Source organism: Chroicocephalus ridibundus, chromosome 7 (assembly GCF_963924245.1).
Source record: "Chroicocephalus ridibundus chromosome 7, bChrRid1.1, whole genome shotgun sequence".
NCBI lineage: Eukaryota > Metazoa > Chordata > Aves > Charadriiformes > Laridae > Chroicocephalus > Chroicocephalus ridibundus.
In genome coordinates, this window is record NC_086290.1 from 50,859,439 (window position 1) to 50,885,805 (window position 26,367).

A 26,367-nucleotide genomic window follows, 5' to 3' on the forward strand; every position below is an offset into this window, starting at 1 on the left:
AATTTCTCATTCTGGTTCAGCCTTGGCAGACAGCAGCTCCAACGCATTGCTGTAGCTGCTAGCTAATATGTTTGCTTACTGTCTAATGCTTTGTCATCAGCTAAGCATGTGCAGCATTTGTCTAAAACTTTGTATAAAGCACAGCTTCACCTGTTTCCTCGTTTGAAGCTAGCAGTGTCTGGCTGTGTTAGGAGACAATCAAGAGCTTTGGCTGCGGGGCTGAGATGAGCCCGATGATCCCAGCGGAGAACAGGGCTGAGCAGTTGGAGCGGATGAAGGTGCTCCGGCACAGCCTTTAAGCACCATGAGAGGAAAAAGGAGCAAAGAGCCATTCCTAAGCCCTTTGAAGAGGTGAATCAGACACCTAAGGCCCGGCCGAAGCAGAAGACACAGCAGGTCCTGCCACTAAGAGAGGAGTCTGCTCGCCACCTCGCTGGAGCCCTTGGGCAAAGCGCCGCGACCAGGCGGCGGCAAGAGGGCAGGCAGCGCTGGCCGGGCCGCGGGGGGGACCCGGCAGGGCCGCGCCGCGCCAGCACGGGAGAAACCCTCCATTACAGCAGCTGCCGGCTGCTGGCAGAGGCCCAGGGTGTCGCCCGGCCAGGCGCGGGACCGCTCCCCGCCTAGGGATGAGGGACACCACAGGAGCCGGCCCAGCCGCCGCCAGGGCTGCCCGGGCCTCGGCAGCGCCCCTTCTCTCCGCTCGCCTCACGCGGAGCAGGGCCCCCGCTGCGCCGAACCCCGGCGCGTTCCGGGCGAGGAAGTGAGGGAAAGGAGGAGGCGGAGACGGCGGGCCCAGCTCCCTCCCCGAGGCGCACCAACAAGACCGTCCGCGCAGCGCGGGGGCCGCGGGCCGCTCCCCTCAGGTAATGGCGGGGGGCAGCGCGCAGGCGCGGTGCCGGTGGGCCGCGGCTCTCGCGAGAGGGGCGTGGCGGGCGGGCGGGGCGGCGGCGGCCGCTGCATGTCCCGGCCCGGCCGGGCTGCACGTGGGCTCGGCGCGGGCGGGGGGCGGCGGGCGGCACCGGCACCGCACCGGGACCTGCTCCGGGCACCGGCGCGGGGAGGGCGGCGCCGGCCGCACCTTCCGTAAGTACCGCGGCGGGCCGTCGGCCGGCCCTTCGGGTAGCGGCGGGGCCCGCCGCCGCGGGCTGTCAGCCGGCCAGCTTCCCTCGGTGCGGGGCCGGGTGGGGGGTGCCCCACCCGCAGGTCTTCCCCCTGCGGGCCGCCGCTCCTGAGGCTGTGGGTGCGGCGGGAGCGGCCCCGCACAGCCTGGCTGCGGCCAAGGTCAGCGCTCGGCCCCCGGCCCGCCCCGGAGGTCACCCCGGTCCGCGGCGGGGCTGTACCGTGCTGTCGGCCTGGCCCCGGTGCCGTGCGGGGCTGCCGCGGGCACGGCGGCGGCTGCGGGCCGTGCCGGTGGCCCGCTGGGAGCGGGGGGGACGGTTGCGGCCGCCCAGGGGCCCCGGTGGGCTGCGGCAGGCGGGGGTGCCGTGGCCGGGCGGGAGGGCTCCGGGGTCTCGGCGGAGTCAGCGGCGGTTCTGAGCGTTTTTTTGTGTGTCTTTTACTATTTACCGCCCGCTCGGAAATTGCGAAGTACGTTCAGGGAAGAAACAGCCGTGCCGGCCAAAGGAGTCGTGCGAGGTGGTATTAAACGTGATTCATTCCCGCTGCAGACCGTGCTGTAGCTGCTCCCAAGTGAAGGCGAGAGGTGACATAAGTGCTGCAGACCGGGTATAAAGATTAAGGATGCCTCGTACTGTCTCTTGTAGGTCTGGTATGGCGAGGCTTGCTTATGTTATGGTAATAGCCGATAAAAACTGTTATTAGCAAACTTTTCATATGTTGCAGTGACTTCCACTTGTTTGTAAGCCAGCATGGAATATAATCAGGAGGAAAGGAATTAAATTATATTGCCACTGAGGGAGTAATGTTTCAGTAGCCTTGCTCTCTTGGAAGAATCCTTGTTGTTTGATTATTTCTTTTTTCTTCTTCTTCCCCCTCCTTGAAGCACATGCGATCTAAGTTACTCGCGTTCCAGAACTGGGCAACTTGATCTATGTCTGGTCAAGTTCTTTATCGCAGGCTAGTAAGCTATACCATGAAGCAGGGAACACAAAATGAATAGGCATCACCAGTAAGGGCATCATTTTCTTGAAAGTTATCTGTAATAGTAGGAAACAGCAACAAAACCTGCATTTGACCTCAGTCCGTCTGTTATGGAGGAGTAAGGGGCTGCAGTAATTCTGCCTTTCTGTGTTTGCAGGGTCATGAGCTGCGGTGGCCGGGTCGGCGGTTGTGCTAGCACCTGCTGAGCGTTATCGGAGCCTCTGTGGACTTTGTCTCAGGTGAAAGGAAATTGCTTGTTGCCGGGGAAAGTAGTAGCAGGAGACGGTAACTTTACTTTTCTCCTGTTTGCTTTGTGCCTGTGAATGATCTACTGAGCTATAGCCCTGCCTGTGCGCAGTGTAGCCAAGGAGGAGCGCGCGGGAGTGTGGCATGGCTCCTCGGGGAGGTATGGCTTTTGCTTGGCTTTAGCACATGGACCAGAGCTGTCAGAGTGACTGAGATGAGCCTGCTCCTCTGCCGGGGGTCACAGTGTGACCCAGTTCAAGTCACTTAACCTCCTCGCTCTTCAATGAACTTCCTGTGTAAAGGGTGAAATACTGTGTAGGGATGCTCTGAGCTGCTCTACCTGTTGTCTGGTAATCTCAACATTCCTGTGATTCTGCAAAAGTGCACCTTTACTGCGTGTATATTGATGGCACAGTTTAGTTCTTGATTACTTGGTTTGCTTGCATGTGCTGCCTAGTGCAATGAAGGAAATTACAACCGTTTAGTAAATTAAAAGGAGCAAGCAGCCTGTAGAACTTGAGCTGTACTTGAAGTTGCTAGAATCCACCTTCTTACTGCATCGCTTGCCATCCTGGTACCACTTCTCTGACAGTCCCTCAGCTTCTGTTTCAGTGTTTCCTTGAGCTCTTGAAGGACTATTAAACGCTCTCATGGGACACCGGTGCTGGGGGATTTAGGCAGGTGACTCACTGTGACTGTAACAGAGTCTTTTACAGCGGGGCTGCAGGTTGTTTGCTCTCAGACATGCAGCAAATGGTGTTAGGTTTGGAGGGGCTGCAGGGATGGTGCTGCAGGAACCCAGTTGTGTGTGCTGGTAGCTGCTGCTTAGGTGTGCTCTCCTTAGTCGCACCGAGGTTAGATACCTGTCCTAGGAACCAGGTTCCTTCTCGAAGATCTCCGGAGATGCTTTGAGATGCTAACACTGAAAATCATCAAATGCCTAGAAAGCCTTGGCTTTAACCTAGACATTCCACAATGCCTGAAATTAGACAACAGGAATTCCCCTCGCCACCCAGGGTGCGAGAGGAAGGTTCCTGCAGTTCAGATCCACCACAGTACGTACGTTCCCGGTTCCTGCGGATTCTCTTGGGAGTTAACTGTGACAGGAGTTTGTCTGAGGATTGCAGCAAAAGCTGTTCAGGGCCAGAAGCAGCTCATTGCTACATTGAGATTCTTGTGTTCACTTTGAAAACATTGCAGGCTGACTTTAAGGGTATTTGAGAGCGAGTGTACTTTTGCCGTAGTAGAGTTATCTGAAGAGCATAATGCTTTAAAAGCACCATACCCCACTTATGTATGGCTTTCACCTTTCATGTACCCTTAACTGATGTGAAAAAATTATTTAAGGTATTTCTAGTGTCCAGGGAGACTGTAATAAGATCAGGGCTGGTATCCCAGGTGCCCTTAGCAACATCTAGGAGTAATAAAAAAACATTAATTAAAACATTAATCACTTCTGATATTTTTAATGTTTCAGATCTAATGACTAGCCTTTTTAAAATCCTGATTTCTAACTACAGTGCTTCTGTGGAACTCTTAATGCAAATGGCTGGTTGAACTTCATGAAGTGATGATTAACTTCAGGCAGCCACTTTCAGATACTTGGAAGAAGCTGTTTTATTCAGCAGGCGCTTAATATTTCCTGGAAATTAAGGCTGTTGAGTTTGCTTCTCATGGGGATTGCTGAAGGTGATATGTTTGCATGTCACTCGCTGCTTTTGCAAATTACCTGTCTTCAGCTGTTTTACTGTTGGTTTGGTTTTTTTATCGTCCGCTACTGGATTCTGTTTAACTTTGCTGCTCCTGCATTTTGTACCCTGGCTGGAAGCTGACTCTGAATTTACGGGCCCTGTACATTACTGCTAGCGGAGTTGAATATTTCATAAAGGATCACTTAAAATCATTCTTCAGCAAACAAATCACTGCTTGCAGACCTGGAGAGGTCCTGATTGCCTTTGACCTCTGCTGCCACCTGGCAATGAGGATGAGAAACTCACCATGTGCTGTAGCTGATTTTGACTCCCTGCGTATAAATAGCAGCAGTTCCTGGCAAAAGCTCATGATCTGCATGTGTCTCTTGTATCGGGGCATTCGCTTTCCATCGGGATAAATCTGTGAATTGGAAACCTGAGGTCCCTGGAACCAAGGATGGGAGTGTGTATCCCCATGAATGTTAGTGCTGTGACCCTGCAGTTTCCCCTTCCTTAAAGACAAGCCTCTTTTGTTACGAGCTTGGACTTGTATTCCATTTCTTCTTGAAATGCAGGGTTAGGAAGATGTTTTTGGTGTTCAGGGGTGCAGGAAAGAAATCTGCACATTACTTTCCTAAAATATATTCCAAGTTGAATGGAGTATAGTGTTATGCTTTGCTGCCTGGTAAAGGGAATGGGCTCTCATCTTTCGAGTTGGAGTACCAATTTTCTATTCCTTGCGTTTCCTCCAATTTAATGTGACTGTAGAAAGGTCGCCTAATCAGTGTGTTGGCTTTGCTTATTTAAAAAAAAAAAAAAAGACTGCCAAAACTGAGGAAAGGAGGCAACCTGCAATCTTTGTGGAAGCCTTTCTGTGTAGGAGAACTAGTGTAATTTGGGCGAGGGCTTGCAGGTGCTGCTGTAATTCGGATCAAAGTGAAACATGTCTCTCTGATTAGGTCTCAAGTATGTTGTGCAACTTCTTGTAGCAAGATTGTTAATGCCTACAAGTTATCTTCCTGCTTGTTCAGTCTAAATGACTCTTAGTGAAACCTTTGCTGCTCCTTCCTAGCATAGATAAATACAGAGTGCCTTCCTCACAAATGTTCTGTGTGCTTCTGTGGCTTATTCTCAGCAAGCCAAGCTCTGGGCACAGGGCTTCTGACTGAACAACAGGGCTTTTTGCTCTTCTGTTTAAGTCTAGTCCAGCTTTTGTTTTGAGAAGCCGATTATCAAGGTCTAAACCTCCAAGCGAGCAGGTCTCGATGCTGTTCTCCAGACACCTGTTTTGTCTCAGCACTGCCTCCCTTCTCGCTCTCTTACGGTGGTATCAGTGTGTTGTGATGTAAACCTCACCTCTCCCTCTCCTTGAAAAATTCAAGTCTGGTTTTTTTTGGTTTTTGTCTTGTGTGCAGAGTGTATTGGAAGCCTTTGGTTAGTTTAGTCTCTGCTGCTGGGTGTTGTGCATGCCTTTTTTGTGGAAATTGATATAGATGCAAGGCATTAGACTTAGCTGGTTGCTTTTAAATTTTAATGTGTAAGCTGCACCTGTAGTTGACACTGCACTATGTTTCCCACAGCAAGGGCTGTATTTAGCTTTGTTGGTGTCGAAGCAAATGCAAAATGCTAAGTATTGGAAATAGTTTTTCTGAAATTCTGGAAAATAATTTGTTCTCTTCTCCTGCCTGGTTGAAAATGCGGAAAGAATGAAAGGTTATAAAATCTGGATTTGGGGAATTTTTTTGTTAGTAGATTATAAAGGTAATAAAAACTGCTTTGCTGTATTGTGGAGGACTGATTCTCTTTAGTCTTCTACAAAAAGTGCTTTTAAAAGAGTTGGAACTGGACTGATAGGTGTGTTGAGGAGGCAGCTGTTCAGAAAGGATCCCGGCGACTGACGTCTTACCCTCTTGGCTGTAAGAAGTGGTGTTCATTGCCTGGTCAGGGATACCTGTGCGCAGCGTGGGTTAGCCTGCATCAGAGCACTTTCTCTGCAGTTCAAAGCCGGATGATAGTAGAAAGGTCTTGAGGCCTCTGGCTTATGTGCTGAGCTCTTTTGGCTAGCCTGAAGAGGCAGAACATTTGGTCTGGCTCAGTTTCTGGAGTGGACTCCAAAACTGGCCAAAAAAAACCCCACCCTCCACCAAATTGTGAGGAACAGCCAAGAAAGATAAAGGGGGTAGTGGTAAAGTGGTGCAGAAGCGTTTTCTGAAGCTTGTTTCTGTATCTGAGAGACCTTTCTGGCAAAGCAGTGAAAAATTGATCTTGCCTTCCTCTGTAATAGAGGATTCACAGGGAGACACTAACTTGGTTGAGGAAACTATAAATAATGAAACAATTGGAGCAGGAAGGTAATAAGATATAAAGTGCAGCAAGGAGCTTGATCATCTGATAGGGTTAATGTTAATTACAAAGTGTAACCTGTGACTTGCAGAAGGGATCAGCTCAGGGCCTTGCATTAATCCATTAGGCCGCACAGGTGGCGAGGGCTGCTCAGTCCGTGTTTGCGTATGTATGAGCTGCTTGGTGATTTCCAAAACACCTCAAAAAAAAAAAACAAACCCCAAACCAAAAAAAACCCTAATAAACAAACCCAAACAGACCTACAGTTTGGTTAGAGTGATACTTTTATTGTAAACCTCTGCCTTCGAGTGTGTAAATAGAAGCTGGGTCCTGCTTTGCCTGTAAATGACACTGCTGGAGCTGTGGAGTTCTGCTGGGCTGCTCCTTGGCTCCCGAGAGGGAGAAAATTCACAGAAGCAGCAACTTTAAATGAAGAACTAATAAAGCCTTGGGCCATCAGGGTGGCAGCTTCAGCTGCAGAGGAGGGGAGTGAGCTGTTGTAGGAACATCAGTGCAGCTGATTACACTGAAAGCAGTTTTTATCTTAGAGATAAAAGGCAGCCTGATGGTGGTGGTGTTTCTTGCTCCAGAGCTCTAGTTTAGCTCTACAACAGCCAGCTTTTTTGGCCTTTTACTTCTGTCATAATATACCCCTCTGCAAACAGGACTTTGGTTCTTAACTATTTTAAGGATTGTGGAGTGGCTTCATTAGTAGTTTTCATTCACGGAGGAGCCTGTTTCTTGAGCTCTGTGGCCCGTGTTAACTGGGCTGTGGAAAGGTGGTATTGCTTAAGGGGTATCTCTTCACAGAGTCATAGGGTTGGAAGGGACCTCTGGAGATCATCTAGTCCAACCCCCCTGCCAGAGCAGGGCTACCTAGAGCAAGACTCTTGCTGGTCTTGTCTTTCAGTACTGGTGTTTGAAGCAGAAATTGCTGCAGAACGCTTACCTTTAATTATTTCAGTATACAGAAATGTACTTGTTCACTTATTTTTAAAAGAAGTGCCATCCAGTTTGACATCTTGCTTGCTTGGCTCCTGCCTGTCTTTAGATGTTTGTGGCTATTGAGTCCTGTTCCCTGAGCTCTCACCTGTGAGCGATGTTGGTTTTGATGGTGGTACACCGGGCTGGCCTGGGAGGAGAGTGTGGGAAAGGCTGCCAAGCCTTGTGGCTGATTGACAGCCTGGTGATCAGGAGTGCGTGATGCAAGGGCTTGCAGCCCGGTGGCACGGCAGGCCACTGATCTCGCAGGTCTGTCCTGTAAGGTCAGCCTCTGTGATGCTGACCTGTGTCGCCAGGAAACCTCTTTGCTCTCCAGTTTGAACTACATTCCAAAGGGGCTTTCCAGCATCACCTGGAAGAAGCAGGGAGGTGGTCCCTCCATTGTGGGCTGCCTGTCTCCTTTATCTTTGTATGAAAAATAAAGAAGCTGTGATTTAGATCTTGCAGTGCCACATGCTGATTCAGCTCTCAATGAAAATGTGCTGTATGCAAGGGCAGGTCAAGTCAGTCTTTCTATGTCTGTTCCTGTGCAGCAATTCCCCTTAGTTTAATCATAGAATGGTTTGGGTTGGAAGGGACCTTAAAGACCATCCAGTGCCACCCCCTGCCCTGGGGGTTGCACCAGCCCAGGTTGCTCCAAGCCCCGTCCAACCTGGCCTTGAACACCTCCAGGGATGGGGCAGCCACAGCTGCTCTGGGCAACCTGGGCCAGGGGCTCACCACCCTCACAGCAAAGAATTTCTTCCTAATATCTCAGCTAAATCTCCTCTCTTCCAGTTTAAACCTGTTCCCCCTCATCCCATTGCTCTGCTCCCAAATAAAGTCCCTCCCCAGCTTTCCTGGAGCCCCTTCAGATATTGGAAGGGGCTCCAAGGTCTCCCTGGAGCCTTCTCCAGGCTGAACCCCCCCAGCTCTCTCAGCCTGTCCTCACAGCAGAGGGGCTCCAGCCCTCCCAGCATCTCCGGGGCCTCCTCTGGCCATGCTCCAACAGCTCCGTGTCCTTCTGCTGTTGGTGCCCCAGAGCTGGAGGCAGCACTGCAGGGGGGTCTCCCCAGAGCGGAGCAGAGAGTCACCTGCCTCGCCCTGCTGGGCACACTGCTTTTGATGGTGGGGCCTCCAGTTCTTTAGGTTTTTGTCAACTCCTGTTCTTATGCCTCCTATAAGGCAGAGCATGTGCTACTGGTTATTTTTAGCATGGAAAATTTTAAGGATCCACGTGGTCCCATTTAGTTTTAACTGTGCCAGCCCTGTCCGGTTCTCTTTCACCCAGATAGTATTTATTTCCCGGGTGCTGTATTGCTAACTATAGGGTTTGCAGGGAGGCATCCTGGCCTTGCTGTTGAAGCCACATTTTCGTTTTAGCTGCCTGCTTGTTTGCTCTGTGATCCTTCAGGATGGTCTTTAATTCCAGCCTCAATTTCCACTACATGGGGTCTGGAAGCATGACCTCTCACGTGCTGGGGCAGGAGGGAAGCAGAGGACCGGTGGCACTGTCGGGTCTGTCCCTGCAGAGCCTGGGGGCTCAGTCACTTGGGAGTTGTCCTTTTCTCTCTTCTCGTAGGGAGTTGAAGCAGCTTGCCCCCAGAATAGACCTTTTTGTGCATTGAAAGCCCTGAAAATTAGAGCAAGTGCTCGCTGAACTCTCCTCTCGGACCTTGAGAATGAATTATCTGGCTTCTCTGTGAACCTCGTGCTGCAAACATTTCTAACCTTATAAGGATGTGTGTACTGAAGGGTTGTTTGTCCTGGCTACAGAAACAAGGTGGCTTAAAACTGCTCTCGGGCCCTAATGTGAACAAGTAGAGTAAGCTGACTGTCCTTGGGGTGGTTTTGGTTTTGTTGTGGTTTTTTTTTTTTAAGATAGGCAAGTGTGTGCATTCATTCTTGTCCTCATCTCCCTGATCTTTACCAGGAGTTTTCCATAAATCAAGTCAGAATACATATTTGGAGAGCTGACTGACTCCTGCTCTCCCCTTGGTGTCTTAATCCCATCCTGACCTACAGTGGGGATTATTTAGCAAGTTGGAAAAGTCTCATGTCCTAGCAGCAGCTCTCCGGCCGTGCCTTGATGTAAGGTGTGACATTTAGACGGGATTCCTGACGTGCCTTGAGGAAGTGGAAGTGGCCGGCGGCGCGGGGCGAGCGCGTACAGTGTGAGGGCTCTGCGCTGGCTCGGCTCTATTTTTGGTGCGGGACTGCACGGGGCCCTGCGTGCTGGCGAAAGGCACCGGGGCATCCAGCGTGTCACACCCGTCCTGGCTTTTGCAAGCCGATCGTCTCCAGTCCAAAGCCCGTGGAGCTGCTGCGTGTCCCCAGCTGGCTCCTCCTGCCTGGAGAGTGCAAGGACTGCCGGGCCGCGCTCCCTGCAGTTTGGCAGGGTTTAAAGCCATGTGATTTGACAAGTTGCCATTTTCTGTTCTGCTGCTGGCAGGAAAATCCCAGGCTTTCTTCCCCCCATGTGTTCAAATGATCCCGTTGCCCCTGCAGTCCCGAACTGGCTGTCAAATTGGCAATGGAGAGAGGGCTTTGCCGCTCTTAAACATCTTGGAAAATGAACGCGGGCTTTAGGAGCTCTCCTGTGGAGGAAATGAAAGAGAAGTGTGTGCTGCATCTTACAACTGTTCAGTTACGGGGGTTAAAAATGAGCCATCTTCTAGGCATCACATAAAAAGTGACATTGTGACCAGCATGTCAAAATCAGGCCACCAAAGTCTTCCCATCACCTTTACATAAGATGTTTGTTGGTGTTGGCTGTCTCCAAGCCAGCCCGGTGCTTTAGGATGTCTGCTGGCATCTTGTGCAGAGCCACTGCCTTTTATCCCTTTCGAGCTGATGGAAGGATGTGGAATTCCCATTTAACACAGTCACTGATAGTATAATGCAGGTCTTGCTAAAACTAGTCAAATTAAAAACATGAAATTAAATCAGTTTCACAAGGAGCAGTCAGCTAATCCACCAGTCCTCACTGATCTAAATATCACAGAAGAGTGAAGATCTTTATCTTAAGTGATACTAATGTTTAAAATGATTCTTAGAACTGTTTTGTCTGCCCGGCTTCGGGACAGGCCTGTCCCTCCGTGGAGCGTCCCGCTCCTGTCTTCTGCGCGGCAGAATTGTGTGGGACTATTGTTTGTACAGTCGGTGCAACTTAATAGGGAATCGGATAATAATAGGGCTGTCTGTTTAATCAGGAAAGCTTGCTGGGAATGGACTATGTGAGCTACTTTAATTTGAGTTTGTGGTAGGCCTGTGAGACAGCTTGTAGGGTGGTTCTGCATTAATTATAACAACTTAAGTGGACGGCAGATGAGCATTCGCAGTGGCTCACAATGTGCCATTGTGCTGTAGAGCATAAATGTGAACTTTTTGTCTTAGGAACGTACAGAATTCACCCTTTCCATTTACCAAGTTCTAAAAACCAAACATGCAAATTATTGCATAGGTCTGGTTTTTTAATTCCAAACCTCCGATGTTGCCATTAACCAAAAGTTCATCCTCAGCAGTGAGCTGTGTTACCTGACGTATAGAGCCAGCTGGAAGTAACTTGATTTAGAAGGTATCAGATATGAATGTCCAATGAACACAGACTCAAGTTTTCTGGGTAGAACAACATAAATACCTCATTTGTGATATACTGGAGATGTTACTGGATTTTTTTAAATCATGTCTGCAGCAAACCTTTGGTTTGGGATTGAGCAAGAAACTTCCTAGTCCCTGTTTTTGCCATTCATTTATTTACTTGCCTCAGTGGTTAGGACTCTGCGGGGAACAGCACAGAAGCAGGGCTGGCGTCTGAGCTGGCTTGGGTGAAGTTGTGTGTTTGCTCCTGCGGGATGGGAGGCTGTGGCTGGAGGAGGTGAGAAATCTAGGGTGAATATTAAATTATCTGAGGCTTGGGTGCTCAGTTGGAGCCCGAGGGAGGCATGTTTTTGTCCCTCAGCTAGAATGTAATCAACATCCTGGAAATCGAGGCCCTGAAGGAGGGTTGTGTTTGGGAGCCGTGGTCAGAACACTTGTTCTGATAAGAGAAGATTTTTTCCGGTTGAGACAGACTAAGCATAGTTGAGAGACTGACTTGATTGTCTTCTCTTGTCTAAGAAATATTATGCTCCTAAAGAGGAACTGGATAATACGCTCTTCCAGTGGGTGGTTCCCATTCCTAGGACTTTGCTATCTCCTGAAAACAATGTTTATTTTTGTTACTCATTGGCAAAAGTCTTGAGGTCTGTTTGGAGAAAAGTCTGCCCTGTGTAAGCATTGTCAGACACGTGGTGCTTTGCTTTAATTCCTCCTCAGTGAAAACATAAACCGTAAGTGCTTTGCAGCCAGGCTGTTTTGGGGATGTGGGTAACTCTTTAGCTTTGTGTTCCACTGCGTGCCATTGTGCTGTAGAGCATAAAAGTGAGCCTTTTGTCTTAAGAATGTCCAGCCTTCACCCTTTCCATTCACCAAGTTCTAAAAGCCTGCAGGCTTTCCTGAAGGAAAAGGAAAGACATACCAGCCCTGCCTTGGATAGCCCAGGTGAGGTTTGTAAAGGGAGGAGCGTGACCGGGACATGAGTCCCAGCAATGTCCAGGCACGGAAGGGTCCACACACTGTGTAGAGTAAGAGAGGCAGCTTTCAGCTCTAGAAAGTCAGAGGAGTAGCAGCTGTCAAGGTAGTAAATTTAAATGTAGAACAAACTTTGGAGCTGGGCTCCCAAGTAGTAGTGTCTCTATGGAGGCTGCTTTAGCTAGACAAATACCACTGTTATAAGGGTGTTATAGCACATTTCCCATCTTTGCTATTGCAAAACCTTTTAGAAGGACTTCTGGTTATTGGGAGACACTTGCTTCATCGGGCTGTAGTTGCTCTGTGTTTAGGAATTACTACACGCCAAACCTGTGCTGTGCCCGCGCACTAGCCCCTGCAGGGCTGCGGGTGAGAACCTTTGCAAAGCGCTTCGCCTTCGGTGGGTTTTTACGTTTGAGAGAAGTGTGTGTTGTCGGCCTCTGAAACTCTCAGGAATGTGATGCTGCCTTTCACATGGAGAAGTGCAGTGTGTCAAGTCTGTGTCTTGGAAGGCTTGTGGCACAGCTGTGTTGTGAACCCAGCCTGATGCTGGAGAAACTTGGGGTGCTGGATGCTGTCCTTGTGTGTAGCACTGACCCGCAAAGGCGAGGCAGGAGAAAGGAGGTGAAATTGATTTAAGTGTAAGGTGAGGTAAGGTGAAATTGGTGAGTATAACAGCAAGAAATGTCTAGATATCCCTAGTCTTAGGTAAGGATCTTGTTCTGTGGTTTTGCTAGTAAAGCAGATATGTGAATTTAAAGAGCTGCTGGAAGTCAAGCCTGGGATGGATGTTAAAATCCTTTCTAGGACCCTGTCTATTCAAGACAAAGAACAGAATTTCTATTCTGTTTGTGCTAATAGAAAGACCTCCAGGCATTTATGAAACTTTAGCCTTCTTGGTACCTTCCCTGTGACCTATTTTAACATGGCTTCTGTTTCTCTGTCTAGATACAATTGCTGAAGCTCTGCAAAATGGCTTTATGCTTCCGCAGTTTCACCCTATATGCCATACCTGGAGTACTGGCACTTGTTGGCTGCTGGTGGATCTATTCCCACAGAAAAAAGCATGCAAGCTATCATGACAAACAAGCAACAGCCATTGAAGAAGAGCAGCAGGAAGAAGTGCCAGAGAATGATTCAGCACCCAAAACAGAAGCATGTGTTCCTCGAAGATTGCCTTTCTCCTCGGAAGAGGAATGCCCAGAGAATGAAACCTCGACCTCCCTGCTGTCAGCAGGGTCGACGACGCCCTCTCTTCTGTGTCAGACTCACGGGAGGCTAGATGTCTCACAGGACCTTCCAGACCTGTCAGTAATGACAATTCAGCCCAGCACCCTTGAGGACGACAGTGAAAAACTAGAAACGATAGGATCTCAAGATGAAAGCGGTGTCCCTGCTTCTGTTCCTCTCCCCCTGCTCTCAAGGAGCACCGAGTGCCACAGCAGTGCTGCAGTGAGCCTTACACAGGGCTCAAGCGCCAGCGCAAACCAAGATCAGTGGCCATCAGCATCATTGACATGTGAGTCTTTGGGAGTCACGGAGGAGATCAGCAATGCAGAGCAGTCAGATGATTCTTCATTTAAGCCCCCTAAGGAAAGCCAGATGCCAGAAATCGTGCTATCGGATGCTGGCCCTGTGACAGCCCCTTGCTTGGGATTGGAGAAGGAAGCCAATACCCCACAAGTCTCTCTCAATAATGAAGTTGAAGTTGTATCAAGTCACAAGGATTCTGCAGTGAACATGTTACCGAATAGTTTGGAGTCCGCCTGTGTGAAGCGGTCCAGGGAAGAAGAGATGTCCGAGTCAATTGCCAGTACTGTACTTGTGTGTCAGGAGAACGACACGCAGCCAAAAGGAGATGAATTGGAAAGAGAAAAGACTGGAGGAGTGAGTTTGGACAAGGAAGAAGTTGAGAAAATTGAGCAAGTAGCAATACAGATCATTTCCAAGGTCATTTTAGCAGCAACGGAGGAAGTGCTGTCCAGTTCTGCAAGTGATGTGTCCAGTTGGATCTGCCAGACCGCTGCCAGCCAAGTTGAGAGACCTCTAGAGACGGCAAGTGTTGTTTCCTCTGATCAGGTGCTTGCAGAGGAAGCTACAGGAGTGGACAAGAACATTGCTGTGGAGAGTGATGCTGCAGTACTGACATCCCTGCAGACAGAGGAAGGGGATCAGTGTGTGACAGGTTCTGGCTGTTTAACACACAACTGTTTATCCAGCCCTGTTCAGGGAGACACAAAAGACTGTCGGATGAAGAACCATGTGTGCAGTCAGTCCCAAGTAGCTGATAGGACTCCTGTGGAAAACCATGGAGAGTCACTGGAAAGGTCATCTTTGGTTACGGAGGACTCTGGGTGCAGCACATACGCATTTGAAGGTGGGACGAGTGTGGAGGACCCATTGCAGAACACAATGCTGTCTGTCACATCAGGCCAGCATTCGGACTCACTGAGCATATCTGCAACCCACGACACATCTGCTGAGCAGAGCTCAGTACCAAGTGAAAAACCTCCTACTCTGAAGCAACCTGAAGACAGCATAGTGCCATACAGTAATGGGATACTGAAAGAGGATGGAGATTTGCGTGACGAGTGTAGCAGGGCAGCAGGGATGGATGGAGAACACTCAGGAGGTAAGGGATTTGAAAATCCTTCTACAAAAACCTGAACAAGCATTTTATGTGCTGCAGAACATGTTTGGATAAATCCTCTTCATGTTTACCTTCCCCAGTAGATGAATATTTAGCCCTCACATGCAGGTGGTAGGCATTTGCTCTCAGAATGCCCATCTCTGCAGGATCCAATGTTAGCTGGGTGATCTTCAGGGTATACTGCAAAGGGGTGAACAGGCTGGTCTCCTTCCAGCACAACGCTTACTGTCTGAAGCTAAGCATGTGCTCGAGTACCCCGGTGAAATGGACCGTGTCTGGAGGTAGGCCAGGCTGTTGAGCACCTTTCTGGTTTGAGACCTGCTAATACAAATGGGTTCTGCTTCAGTTCAGGCAGCCTCTGGTAAGCACTGGTTCTTACCTGTGTCTATGGGCTGCTGCTGAAAGGAAGCTGTAAGGCAAGTTTCTGAGGTGCTGCCAGATGAACCGGGGAAATGCTGTGATGAATTGTGATAAAATCAGTTGGTTGCAGACCAATTATCCTGAAGCCGTTTTGCTTGGAAGGGTAGGTGCATGCCACGAAATCCCAACAGGGAGCAATGTTCATGGAGTCCCCCATCTGTCTCTGTGTTGCTTTTGCCTTCTAGATCTGGATGATGTGTGCCTGGCAGAACACAAAGATGTCTGAGCAAATGTTAACCTCTGTGACCTTGGGGATGGAAGTTGAAGTCCTTTATAGGACCCTGTGGTGCCAACAGCCCTTAATGATAGGATGTCTTTTGTAATTGCTACAAAATAGTTGGAATGCTGCTCATTGCAAGACACGGGGATTGAGTTTGCCAGCAATTAAGGATTAAACCCACAAAATGTTTTCATTAGTGGTAGTAACCATAGAAAGAAAATGGTTTTGCCTTGTTGTGAATGCTGGTGTGACAAGAAGGTACAAGAGTGTGGTGACAGGGGCTGAAAGCTCTGCATGGAGACAGCTGAAGGGTAGGGAGAGGGGATATAGCAGGTAAAGTTGATAAGGGGGCTATGTTAGATGAGAGGTCCTACAGCTGACCTTCACACCCAGGCTGTGAGACTGAAATCCTCATCTTCTCTAGGGAGCCTGTGGCAAAGAGCTGCACTGTTTGCCTTTGACTTTCTAGGCATCTCTGCTGTGTTACTAGTGAAGATGTGGCAAATGTGAAGCAGCTGTTGGGTTTATTTTTCTCTTTGGTCTTGCACTCGGTCGGTGGCCTGAATACTTGTAAGCAAGTGAGGTGCTTCATGCTTCTGCTTGTTAATCTGGAAGAGGGATCAACCTTGTGTTACACTGACTATCTGGGATCTGACCAGGAGGAAGCTGCTTGAGTTTGTCCCCTTCCCAAGTAGGCATATTCCCGGTATTGGCCAATAGCTTGGCAACAAAACATAGCTTGTCTCTGGCACCTTGTTTCTTCAAGCATATGACAAGTTGGGCAAGAGGTGATCCCCTACCACAACTAGTAGGGGGCACCCCTGGCACTGGACCTGCAACCCCTGTTGGGTCAGGGACATAATGTCAGTGCAAAGAGTAGACGAATAGGTTGCGTGTCCGTCCCTGTATGCTGAACTCCCTGTGAAAAACCCTGTTTAAGCCATGGGGAAAATGCAAAATACCTTGCTGCAGCAGCAGCTCAGTGGTGATGTTGGCATAGCCCTCGTTCAGCTGGTGACTTTGATGTACAGTGTCGTGTCTGTGCTGCTGTGTAAGGTGTCACCATGTCTGAAGGACTCCTCCTGAACTCGGCCCTCCTTCTGTTGCATTCCCAGAGGTGTGCAGGTTTTTCTCTGGGAATAAAAGGAAGCTTTCAGTAGGCTGTGTTTGACGGAACTTCACCCTTTCTGAAATGCTGGAGAACCTGATACAGGAACATCCCAACTGAATGCGAAGGAAGAGCTCAATGTAACCTCTCTGAAATAATGTGTTTTCATGGCCTTGTGTCTGGTAGCTGGATTGTGTGGGTTGTCCGGCTGCTGACACGTGTGCATGTCTTGTAGGTTCGGATGTAAATAACATGGATTTTGTGGACAGTGGCTGTGCCCTGAGGAAGACAGTGACTCGCCAGAACTCTAAGCTAGGAGGAGAATCCAGCAAGTCTGACTTCATTATCTGGGAAATAGAGGTCCCAAAGGTAACCAGCCGCTGGGCTGCTCGCGCATCCTGCCCTGCCCTGCATAGCCATCTTCTGGTGCTTCCAGTCAGGTACTGGCTCAGTGCCATCCCAGGGAGATCAACAGCAAATCGAGGAGGATTTAAGCATTTAGCTCCCATTGGGACTCCACAGGAGTGAAGAGCCAGTACACAACTGTAAACAGGAGGCATGTCAGGGCTACGTCCAGGGTAACGTTTGTTGTTGACCTCACTATTCCGTGTTATCTTCTGCCCCAATCTGTTAGTCTGATGCTTTGAAAGCATTCAGAAGGCTTTGAGGGTACACAGTTATTAAGAGCAGGTGATGAATTATTATTTTTTTTTCTTTCCACTCTGTAGGAGGGTTACATTTCAACTGCCGGTCCAAACCCTTCCTCACAAGCTGAGTGCTCATCTGAGCTATTCTGTGGAGCTGCTGTGTCTCTGTCTTTTATAGTGAGCTTTCTTTTGGGTTGAGAGAGAGATCGTGGTTTTTAGGACCATGTTCATACCTTCTGCCCTGCTTTGTACATACAAAATCACCTGTGGCTGCCCCGCATAGCATTGCTCTTGCAGTTCTGCCTCTCAGTAGACCTGCATACTGTAGTAGACCTGCCAGTGATGTGAGACAGCAGCCCCAGCAGGACGAGCGTGCTGCCCTGGCTGCTTGGGTGCTGCGAGCCCAACGAAGACGTGTAATGTGCATTTTAATGGATCAGTAAAACACAGGCTACAGAAGCAGTTCTACAGCAGAAAAATACATTTCAGTGGTTAGCGAAGACAGGCTGTCACTTTTCTTAAAGCAGTTAACTTTATGTTGTACAGGATTATCCGTACTGACTCGGGCCCGCACGTCTGTTCTGCTGGCTGGTCTCTGACAGTGAGCGGTGGCAGGTGCCAGTGGAGGTGCCAGGGCTTGCACAGACATCTCTCTGTCACCCTGCACAGCTCTCCAGGGGCTCTGTAGCCTAACGGCAGTGGTAGCCTGCTTTACTCTCCTGTGATTTTTGTCTACTCCCTTTCTAACCTAATTAGCTTGTTTAAAAATTGCTAAAACTTAGTATTTTGTATTTGAATGAAAAATGCATGTAATATGCTTTTACAAAAAAAAAAAAGTAGTGGGAGATCGGGAGAGGATGTGACTTCACTTGACTGTAGGAAGACAGTAGCCTTTAGCAGGCCTGGTTTTGTCCCATTGTGTCTTTGTGTCATTCTAAAAGAGATGGAGGAAGAGTGGAGAACTTGCACTGGTCCAGGATTGCCTTATGTTTGTCCTGCCTGACCCTACACTACGGGAACTGTGAATATGGGTGAAATAAGCCACAGGGAACACTGTTGTTTGATCCACATTTCTATTCCTGACTGTTGCTTTCTTATCTCTTTCATAAAGGAATTAGTTGGCCGTTTGATCGGCAAGCAAGGAAGATTTATGAGCTTCTTGAGGCAAGCGTCTGGTGCCAAAATTTATGTCTCAACACTACCTTATTTCCGTGACTCCCAAGTCTGTCACATCGAAGGTAAGTGGAATGTCTCTTTATTCATGGTCTAACACGTAGCTTGGGGGCCTTAATTAGATGGGCAGGGAATTTAAACAGATTTAGTGGTTTTGCGAGTCCAGTGCTTTACAAAACTTTTCTGCTCAGTGCTGTTACAGTAGGGGTATATGCCAAGTCACCTGTGCCTTGGTATGTGAATCCTCTATTCTAGAGGTGAGGATGCATTTTAACACCTTCAGCTGCTGTAGATTAACCAACACCTTCTGCAGGATCACTTTGGGCTTGAAGGAGAAGCTATGGGATGGGTATCAGCAAATGCAGTCTTGACTGTGAAGGATGTTAGATTAATTGTGGCCAAAAAATATCTGCCAGTGAATTGGGTTCATACTGGAGGCTAAAGCTGTTGAAACTGGGACCTGGTGGTCCGAGTTACTCGCGTTGGTCTGATATCAGGTTACATGGCCAATTTATTAAAACTTAAATTGTTGATGTAGTGCAGAAGGCTTCTGGTAGCTATATTGCTTCATGCGGCAGCGGTGGGGGTGTCCTCAGCATATCTGTGCTACAGACTTTCTGCGGTATTTTTGTCTTTCAGGCTCCTCACAACAAGTAGAAAAAGTACTGAGCCTGATTGGCAAGAAGTTCAAAGAGCTGTGTCTCACCAACATCTACGCTCTACCTCCACCAACACCATTGACACTTCATTCCCTCCTTATGACTGCCTGGGTAAGTCCCAGCTTGCTGGCCATGCTGGTGCGGGGTGGGAGGCTGTTGCTGGCCACCTGCATGGTAGTGTGGAACCGTTTAGGTTGGAAAAGACCTTTGGGATCATCGAGTCCGACCATTTAACCTAACACTGCCAAGTCCCCTGCTAAACCATGTCCCTAAGCGCCACGTCTACCTGTCTTTTAAATACCTCCAGGGATACCCTGGGCAGCCTGTTCCAGTGCTTGATAACCCTTTTGGTGAAGAAATTTTTTGTAATATCCAATCTAAACTTTTCCTGGTGCAACTTGAGGCTGTTTCCTCTTGTCTAATCACTTGTTACTTGGGAGGAGAGCCCGACCCACGTTTCTTTGCTTACACTGGGCATCTAGGGTCTATAAAGCAATTGTGCACATAACTGTCTCCATGGATGTGAAGACAGGCTTTGTTCTGAAGAAGTGAATTTATGCTGGGAAATTGAAGGCGGTTTAGATGTATTCTGAGCACAGTAATGCTCGGAAGCTGCCCAACACAATGGCTCTCTAGCAGCCAGGGCAAATTACTTCGAAAATTATGCCTCTGGGATAAATCTTGGACAATACTTGCAAAGACTACCTTGATGTTTGAAAACCACTGTGGGCAGGGAATCCTTGCAAGTTGCACTGAGGTGATAGTGCAGCATGACTTGACTCATATAATTTCTGACTCTGCTCACTGATCTCTTGGGTAAGTCAGTCTTACAGCTGCTTTGTGCCGATAGTCTTTTTGTGTACAACACGGGCCCCATCCCAAGTCTGATTTCCTTTGGAACAATGTGGAGTAACAGTACGTAGCTTTCTGCTCCTGATCTAAAGCAGCCTTTGGAAGCGAAATACCAGAGTGCCAAGGGTTTTCCACCCATGGCTGTAAGCCTCAGGAGTTGCTGGTGGAGCATGGAGTTGCTGTGAATGAAGCTTGTGTTCCAGTGAGCACTAATGAGAATTTCTTTCCTCCACGTGACAGCTGTTTCTCCCAGATGGAGTCACTGTAGAGGTGGTCGTGGCGAACCAGGTCGATGCAGGGCACATGTTTCTACAGCAGCATACACACCCCACTTTCCATGTCCTGCGTAGCCTCGACCAGCAGATGTATGCCTGCTATTCTCAACCTGAAATTCCAACCCTGCCAACGCCAGTGGAAGGCAAGTAACTTGGTTGCTCACAAATTGTCATGCAAAAGCCTGATGCCCCTGAGTTAGGCTTGGGAAGTTTCCCAGTGGATGAGAATTTGATAGTTCACTTGTCATTTTGTCTTTTTTTAAGCTGCTGCTGGAGTACAGATGTTGCTCTACTCTTCCTTACCCCACTCATCCCTGGAGTTACCTCCCCAGCCACTTAGTTGCATGTTGGAATTCAGAATGAGATGAAGTCTGTCACAGGTTATTTCTGATCAACTTGGCATCTGGTGTATTTTTGCTGACAAAGTGTGCAACTGCCCACAAATCTTCGTAGTGTCAGTGTCTGCACATGGCGTAAAGTGGAGGGGGCATCACATGGAAAGGGGGTATTAGCGTTTACTCTCCTTTTTAGAGACAGACCTTGCTGCTAGTGACCAAAGGCTGGAAGGGAAGGGGATACCCAGGTAGAACAGCAGGGTAATGGCAGACAGACTTGAGAGTAAAACCCACCTCTCCTGTGTCCCAGCTGCAGGCCTGGTCTGATGGGGGTGTGGGCCATGTTGAAAGAAGATGGAAGTGGCGTAAGAAATGCTGTTGATTCTCAGCAGATAGCTGTGCAGCACTACTCATGCCTGCAGTGCTGACTTCTGGAAATCCACTTAAACCGAGCCTTTCGTCTCTGTACTCTTATGTTTTGCAGTTGGTATTATCTGCGCGGCTCCAGGCCTGGATGGGGCATGGTTACGGGCTCAAGTTATTAGCTACTTTGAAGAGACTGGTGAAGTGGAGCTCAGATACGTGGACTATGGAGGATATGACAAAGTGAAGATTGACACGCTCAGACAAATCAGGTCTCTAGCTCCTCTTCCTTGGCCTGAGGCCATACCTGGCTTGAATCTTCATCATAGGCATCCATATCGTTTGAATTGCTTATAGGTTTTTCCACAGCTGAAGTGGGAAATAGTAGAAAGATTTGTCTCAGCAGTGGGTTTGGATTTCTGGGGAGCACAGCAAGCTCTTGCAAGGCTTTTTTTGAAGGGGAGGGGAGATGAAATTGTAACTTCTACCACTTCAGCGTGGAAGCTGAGCAAAAGGATGCCTTCAGGAAGCCACAAAGTGTAGTTAATTCGGCTAGGAACAGGATTCAGATTCTCTATGCCCCAGCCCCATTGACTGAAAGAGCCGTATTGGATGAGGGTTTTCCTACACAAGCCCATTAAATACTTGATTGTGCCCCAGAGGTGGGAGAAAAGCAGTACGGCCTCCATTATGGACATGGTTTTTGCTTGGAGCCCAGTCCAACTTGGCTGGGTAATCAGGCAATTTGTTGTCTGATTGCTGGGAGAACAGTCTCTTTTTTTTTTTTTTGACTGTCATCAATTTTAAACTGAATTCCTGTTAGAGTAATTGATTAATCAATGTCACCTTGAAGAATACAGGAGTAACTTAAAGCCATGTTCTTATTCCAATTTATTCTCTTTTCTTTAAGGTCTGATTTTTTATCACTACCTTTCCAAGGAGCAGAAGTTTTACTAGACAACGTGGTGCCACTTCCAGGTAATGGAGCTCTCGAGATGTACCGTTGGCACTCCTCCTGTAGGTTTAAATGGATGCCAGCTGTGTACAAGCAGTGATTCTGTCTAAACCTTCTCCTTCCTTTTGCAAGCGCAGCCTCTGATGTGACTAGAGCAAGGATTGGAAAAACTGTATTTTATTTTTCTAAATGTGCTAGTATGGCGTAACCTGTCAGGCTCCAGGGGAAAGATGATAAATGTCCAGGCGTTTTCCTGCATGGAGCAGAGAATGAATTACTCTCCCAAACAGCAAGTTGGCAGGACTGGCAGGGTATAGGTGAAGTGGCTGTAACTACTCTGCCTTCTGCTGTCAGAGAGTAGCTGTAAATGCAAACTTAGTTTTTAATCTGCTAGACATATATCTGACACTTCCTTACTGAAATGACTGATATGTGGAGTCCTGTGTTCAAAAGACTACCCTCCAAGCACTGGAAGAATGTCAGTCACTGCCTAGAGTGCTTTCTGGTTTGCTTTTTTCTTTTTTTTTTTTTTTTTTTTTCTTTTCTCCTGGGGTTAGAGCTCCCTGCTGTATTGGAGTCTAAGAAGCCGGCCTTCTGGGTGCGGAGGGGGTGGTGGTAGGAGCGAGGGGTCAGGTCTGGCCATGGGGGTTTGTGGCTGGCAGGGCTCCAGGAGGCACGGGCCCTGCCAAGGCTGTAGACGGATGGCAAGGTTTAAGCTGCACCTAGCAGAAGTCAGTGTTTTGCGCGTTCCCTGAGGTAATCGACCTCCTGCAGTATTTGTGGGGTGGTTAGGAGTTCACTTGCTGCTGGAGATGGTCTCAGGGTGGGGAGCACAAAGGAGAAACTTTTATTTTGCAGCAATTTTGTAGGAAATAAGCAGCTTTCCTCCAAAATGAAGACACTTATGTCCGGTCTACGGTGTAGACTGTATTGCCTGGGACACGAGGGTTTCCTGCTGCATTACGGTGTGGAGTTAGCAGCGGTACCCACGGGAGCTGCGCAGGCTGTGAGAGCTGAGCTGCCTCCCAAAGCGTGCGTTTGGCGCCGCTGAGGTGCCGGCAGCCGGCACTGTAAATGCTTTTGAGTTGCCATTTACAGTACTGCGCTGTGCACTGCACGTCCTGAGGCCCCTGAGCTTAGTTTGTTAAGGATCAAAATACTAATGGCAGCTCAAAGGTACTGCAGAAGTAGACTTTTCTGTCTTTAAAGCCGCCTAATTCATCAGCCACTTACGTTCACATTAACTTAGCTAGTGGCTTTAGAAAGCACTTCATCCTTTCCCTTCAGCAGCACAGCAGGCATAATACTTGTGTGATCTCCAGCTTAATAGACTGGTTTCAGCAAATGCCTACAGCAACAGCAGGTGAGGATTCTCTGGCCTAACTTATGTAGAGGTCAGACGAGATTAGCTTAATAGTCCCTTCCGGCCTTTTAAAGCCTGTGAATATCTCATTTGTTTTCTCCTGCTCTTTTCTTTCCAAAGATGAGGATCACTTTTCATCCGAAGCTGACGCCGCCGTTAGTGAGATGACCAGAGGCGCAGTCCTAGTGGCGCAGGTACACGAGAGCTGTCTGGAAAAGCATTGTTGCTGGTCTGAGCGCTGCTGTTTCCTTCTCTGCCCCCGGCATCTGTGTGTGCTAAAACCAAATACAAAGCCAGAGCCTGTAGCCTGGCTGCTGGGCAGGGTTCTTCTTGGGAAATCTTTGTGCCCAGAACTTCCTTGCGTAGCATCAGCACTGCTCCGGGACTGCGTGGTTGGCTTGACCATTCCCTCTTGTCACTGCTGTGGGCCCGAAGGAAGGGCACCTGGATGGGTTTACAGAGCACACAGGGGCCTGTTGTCCAGCGGACCAAGTATTCAGCTGGGTCTGCGCTGCTTTGCCAGTCCTTGCGGCGCTGACATGGGGATCTGGCCCCTGGCTGGCCAGAGGGAGAAGGAGGACTTCTGGTAGCATCCAGGGGCTTCTGCGTGCAGCGCTGACCTCGTCAAAGAGGCACTCGCCTCTTTTGAAGTGCTTCTCGTAGTGGCTGTAGCTATCCACGTAAGTTAACTGGGCCAAATGGGACGCTGATAGCGTTTGTGTTGCTGGATCTCGCAGCTCCCTTTGCTTAACGCAGTGCCCAGATGCATCGCTGATTCTAGCAAGGGCATGGATTTGAGTGAGGAGAGCAAACCTGCCAGCAGGGTGTCCCAGCCGCCTGCTGGCAGCAGGTACATTCCTCTGGCCTGCGCAGAAGTACGGAGTGTCTGATACGCAGTGAATGACGCTCGCCTTGCATCCTCCGTGGCTCAGGCCAGAACTGCTGCACATCGATGTTTTTCTGTCTTTCCAGGTCACAAATTACGATAGTGCCACAGGTCTGCCACTGATACAGCTGTGGAACTTGATGGGAGATGAGGTGTGTATGTTGACATGCCTATTTTTTCAACGCTGTTAGAGTTTATGTAGACTTTTATTGTTGATTAGGAACTTGCTGATGTGTCTCACTAGTGGTTTTTTCACCTGTCTACTTTTTTTTTTTTCCCCACCTCCTCTAGGTCCTGTCAATAAACAGAACTCTGGTGGAAAGGGGATTTGCTCAGTGGCTTGACTACTAGCAATGTCCTAGATGCCTCGACAACTCTTTCTGCAGAGAAAAACAAAAGTTTTGCACTGTTACAATTCGGTTTGGCAACCTCTCATGAGAAGACCTGTTTACACCAGTGTGCGGCGTTTTGTGGTCCATTGAAACCCCTTTTGCTCAACTGTTACCATTTCACTAGAAACACATACCTCATCTCTGTGAAAGGCGGGGTGTTAAAAGCCATAATGACAGATACTGTAGCTTTAAAGCAAAAAAAAAAATCCTCCCTGGCCTCTGCTCAAAAGTTGAATGGAAAAAAAAAATACAAACTTAAAACCTTGGGGCTTGCTTGAAGCTAGCAAATGCCCCTGAAACATTAACTGTGGTTGCATTTTTGTTCAAGATGTACAACGTCCTATGAACTTAGCGTCTGCTTTTCCTAAAAGTTATATTGGTTGTCCTTTTTTAACAGGCTCTGCCTATGAAATTAATGAATGTTATTAAGGAATTTAATGTTCAGTTATGGATTTTTTTTCTTTATTGTGCCACTAACCTGCACAAACAACGTTCATCTTGTGTCTTCCTTATGCCGGGAGGTAGATGAATTGCATTCGTTGCACTTACTGTGGCACATGTCTCACTGCAGTCATGGTTCTTAGGCTTGATATGCTTAAGGAAGAAAGAAAGCTGCTCCGTGCAGGTGCTTGAAGTGCAGGATATGTTACCACTACAATTTTTGCTCTGAAATGTCATGTATTTAAAGAAAAGAACTGATTGCCAAGCCCAATTGTAGTTTATATTTTTCTAGCTGTGCAAGTCTGTAAATATATATAAAAAAAAACATTGTAATATTTTGTACAAGAAAATCACTGGAAACAAAGGGAACTTTACAGAAACTTTTTCACACCAAAATGTCCTATATAGGTAGAACTGGTTTGGAGTGCATTAGGGTAGCTGACGTATTTGGAGCATCTGAATGTTGGGAGTGTTTCAGCTCTGCTGTATACAGGATTAGCATTCCCTTAGATTGCTGTCTGGTTTGAATTGTGATCACTGCATTCTTTGCTATGTCGCTGTACAGATCTGTTTAAAAAAAAAAAAAGTAACAACTTGGCATTAATATTGCAGTGGTGTTCTCTCTCAATTTTTTTTCGCTCCTTTTTAGATTTCTATCACATATTTAAAATTTTGCTCAAGTAATTTAAGATGACTTAATACTCTTAAACAGATGCCCTCTAATGTATATCATTTTAGATATGTATTGAGCTGGGATTTATTGCTGGCAGAGAAGATACTTGCCAGGAAAATGTTGATGTAGTCAGCCCTCAGAAGATTTTTTTTTTTTCCAGGTGGATTCAAGGATGTCCTTACATCCTCTGAGCTAACATGTCAGTGCATCACACGTTTGGATAGTTGCCTACAAAAGCATTTGGTCCAATCCCTTCTGATATGGTTATATCCTTTTTTTTGAGTTCTCTCCTATTCGGCGCTTATGATTTAATGTTTATGTTTGCAATAACATCCAATGAAAACTAAATTTGGTAACTCGGTTAAATCTATAAAACATATATCCTCTTGGAATGTTTTTCCATTTCAATTAAAGCTCGAATTTTAAGCCGTCTTAAACCGTGATGACTAAGAGCCTTCATTTCCTGACCTCTTGCGATGCGGGGTTGGGGTAGGGCCCTCAGTGGGGTGAGCAGGTGAAGGGAAGATCCTGATGACAGAAAGGTCAAGCTTCAAGTCTCCTGGGATTCCTTTTACTTCCCGCTGAAAACTGAGTTTCTTTTTATGATGAATTATTAGAAAGCCTTTGTCTGAGCGCTGGTACTCAAGGCTGTTCAAGCTGTTGGATATTTGTGGAATTAATTTACTCTGGACTTGGGATGTCCCTTTTGTCACACTTGAGTGTTGAAAAGTGAAACTTGGGAGTCTCTTTCTATTGTGCAGGCTGTAAAATCCCTTCTCTAAAATGTTGACAGGTTTCTTGTTCAAGCCAGGCAGTGTGATGTGAATTGGTGTCCCAGTGAACGGTTTATTGGAGCACCTTGCAACTGGGAAAGTCTCTTCTTGCAGTAGGATGTATTCACGCTCCCCGCATGGGAGAGAAGCGAAGGCAGGGGCTGGTGACGGCACTAGGGCGGTCAGAGAAAATGAAGAGCCCTGCGCTCTGGTCTCAGCCTCATGGAGGTGTGTGCAGTGCCCAGAGTT

General features: G+C 48.1%; 1 protein-coding gene across 3 annotated transcripts; it reads left to right on the plus strand.

Moving 5' to 3' along the window:
• The first annotated feature begins 933 nt into the window (after positions 1-933).
• AKAP1 (A-kinase anchoring protein 1) lies at positions 934-25,788 on the plus strand. 3 transcript variants are annotated; one of them, XM_063341581.1, is made up of 12 exons: positions 934-1,083; positions 2,258-2,385; positions 12,882-14,565; positions 16,567-16,700; positions 18,090-18,216; positions 18,791-18,921; positions 19,903-20,080; positions 20,757-20,907; positions 21,546-21,613; positions 23,074-23,147; positions 23,926-23,991; positions 24,131-25,788. In XM_063341581.1, exons 3-12 carry the CDS (start codon positions 12,906-12,908, stop codon positions 24,188-24,190), a joined length of 2,649 nt encoding a protein of 882 aa, XP_063197651.1. In that variant the 5' UTR covers positions 934-1,083; positions 2,258-2,385; positions 12,882-12,905; the 3' UTR covers positions 24,191-25,788. The 3 variants fall into 3 exon arrangements, with proteins under 3 accessions (XP_063197651.1, XP_063197649.1, XP_063197650.1); XM_063341579.1 differs by having other exon boundaries at positions 2,258-2,339; XM_063341580.1 differs by lacking the exon at positions 2,258-2,385.
• Positions 25,789-26,367: the final 579 nt, after the last annotated feature.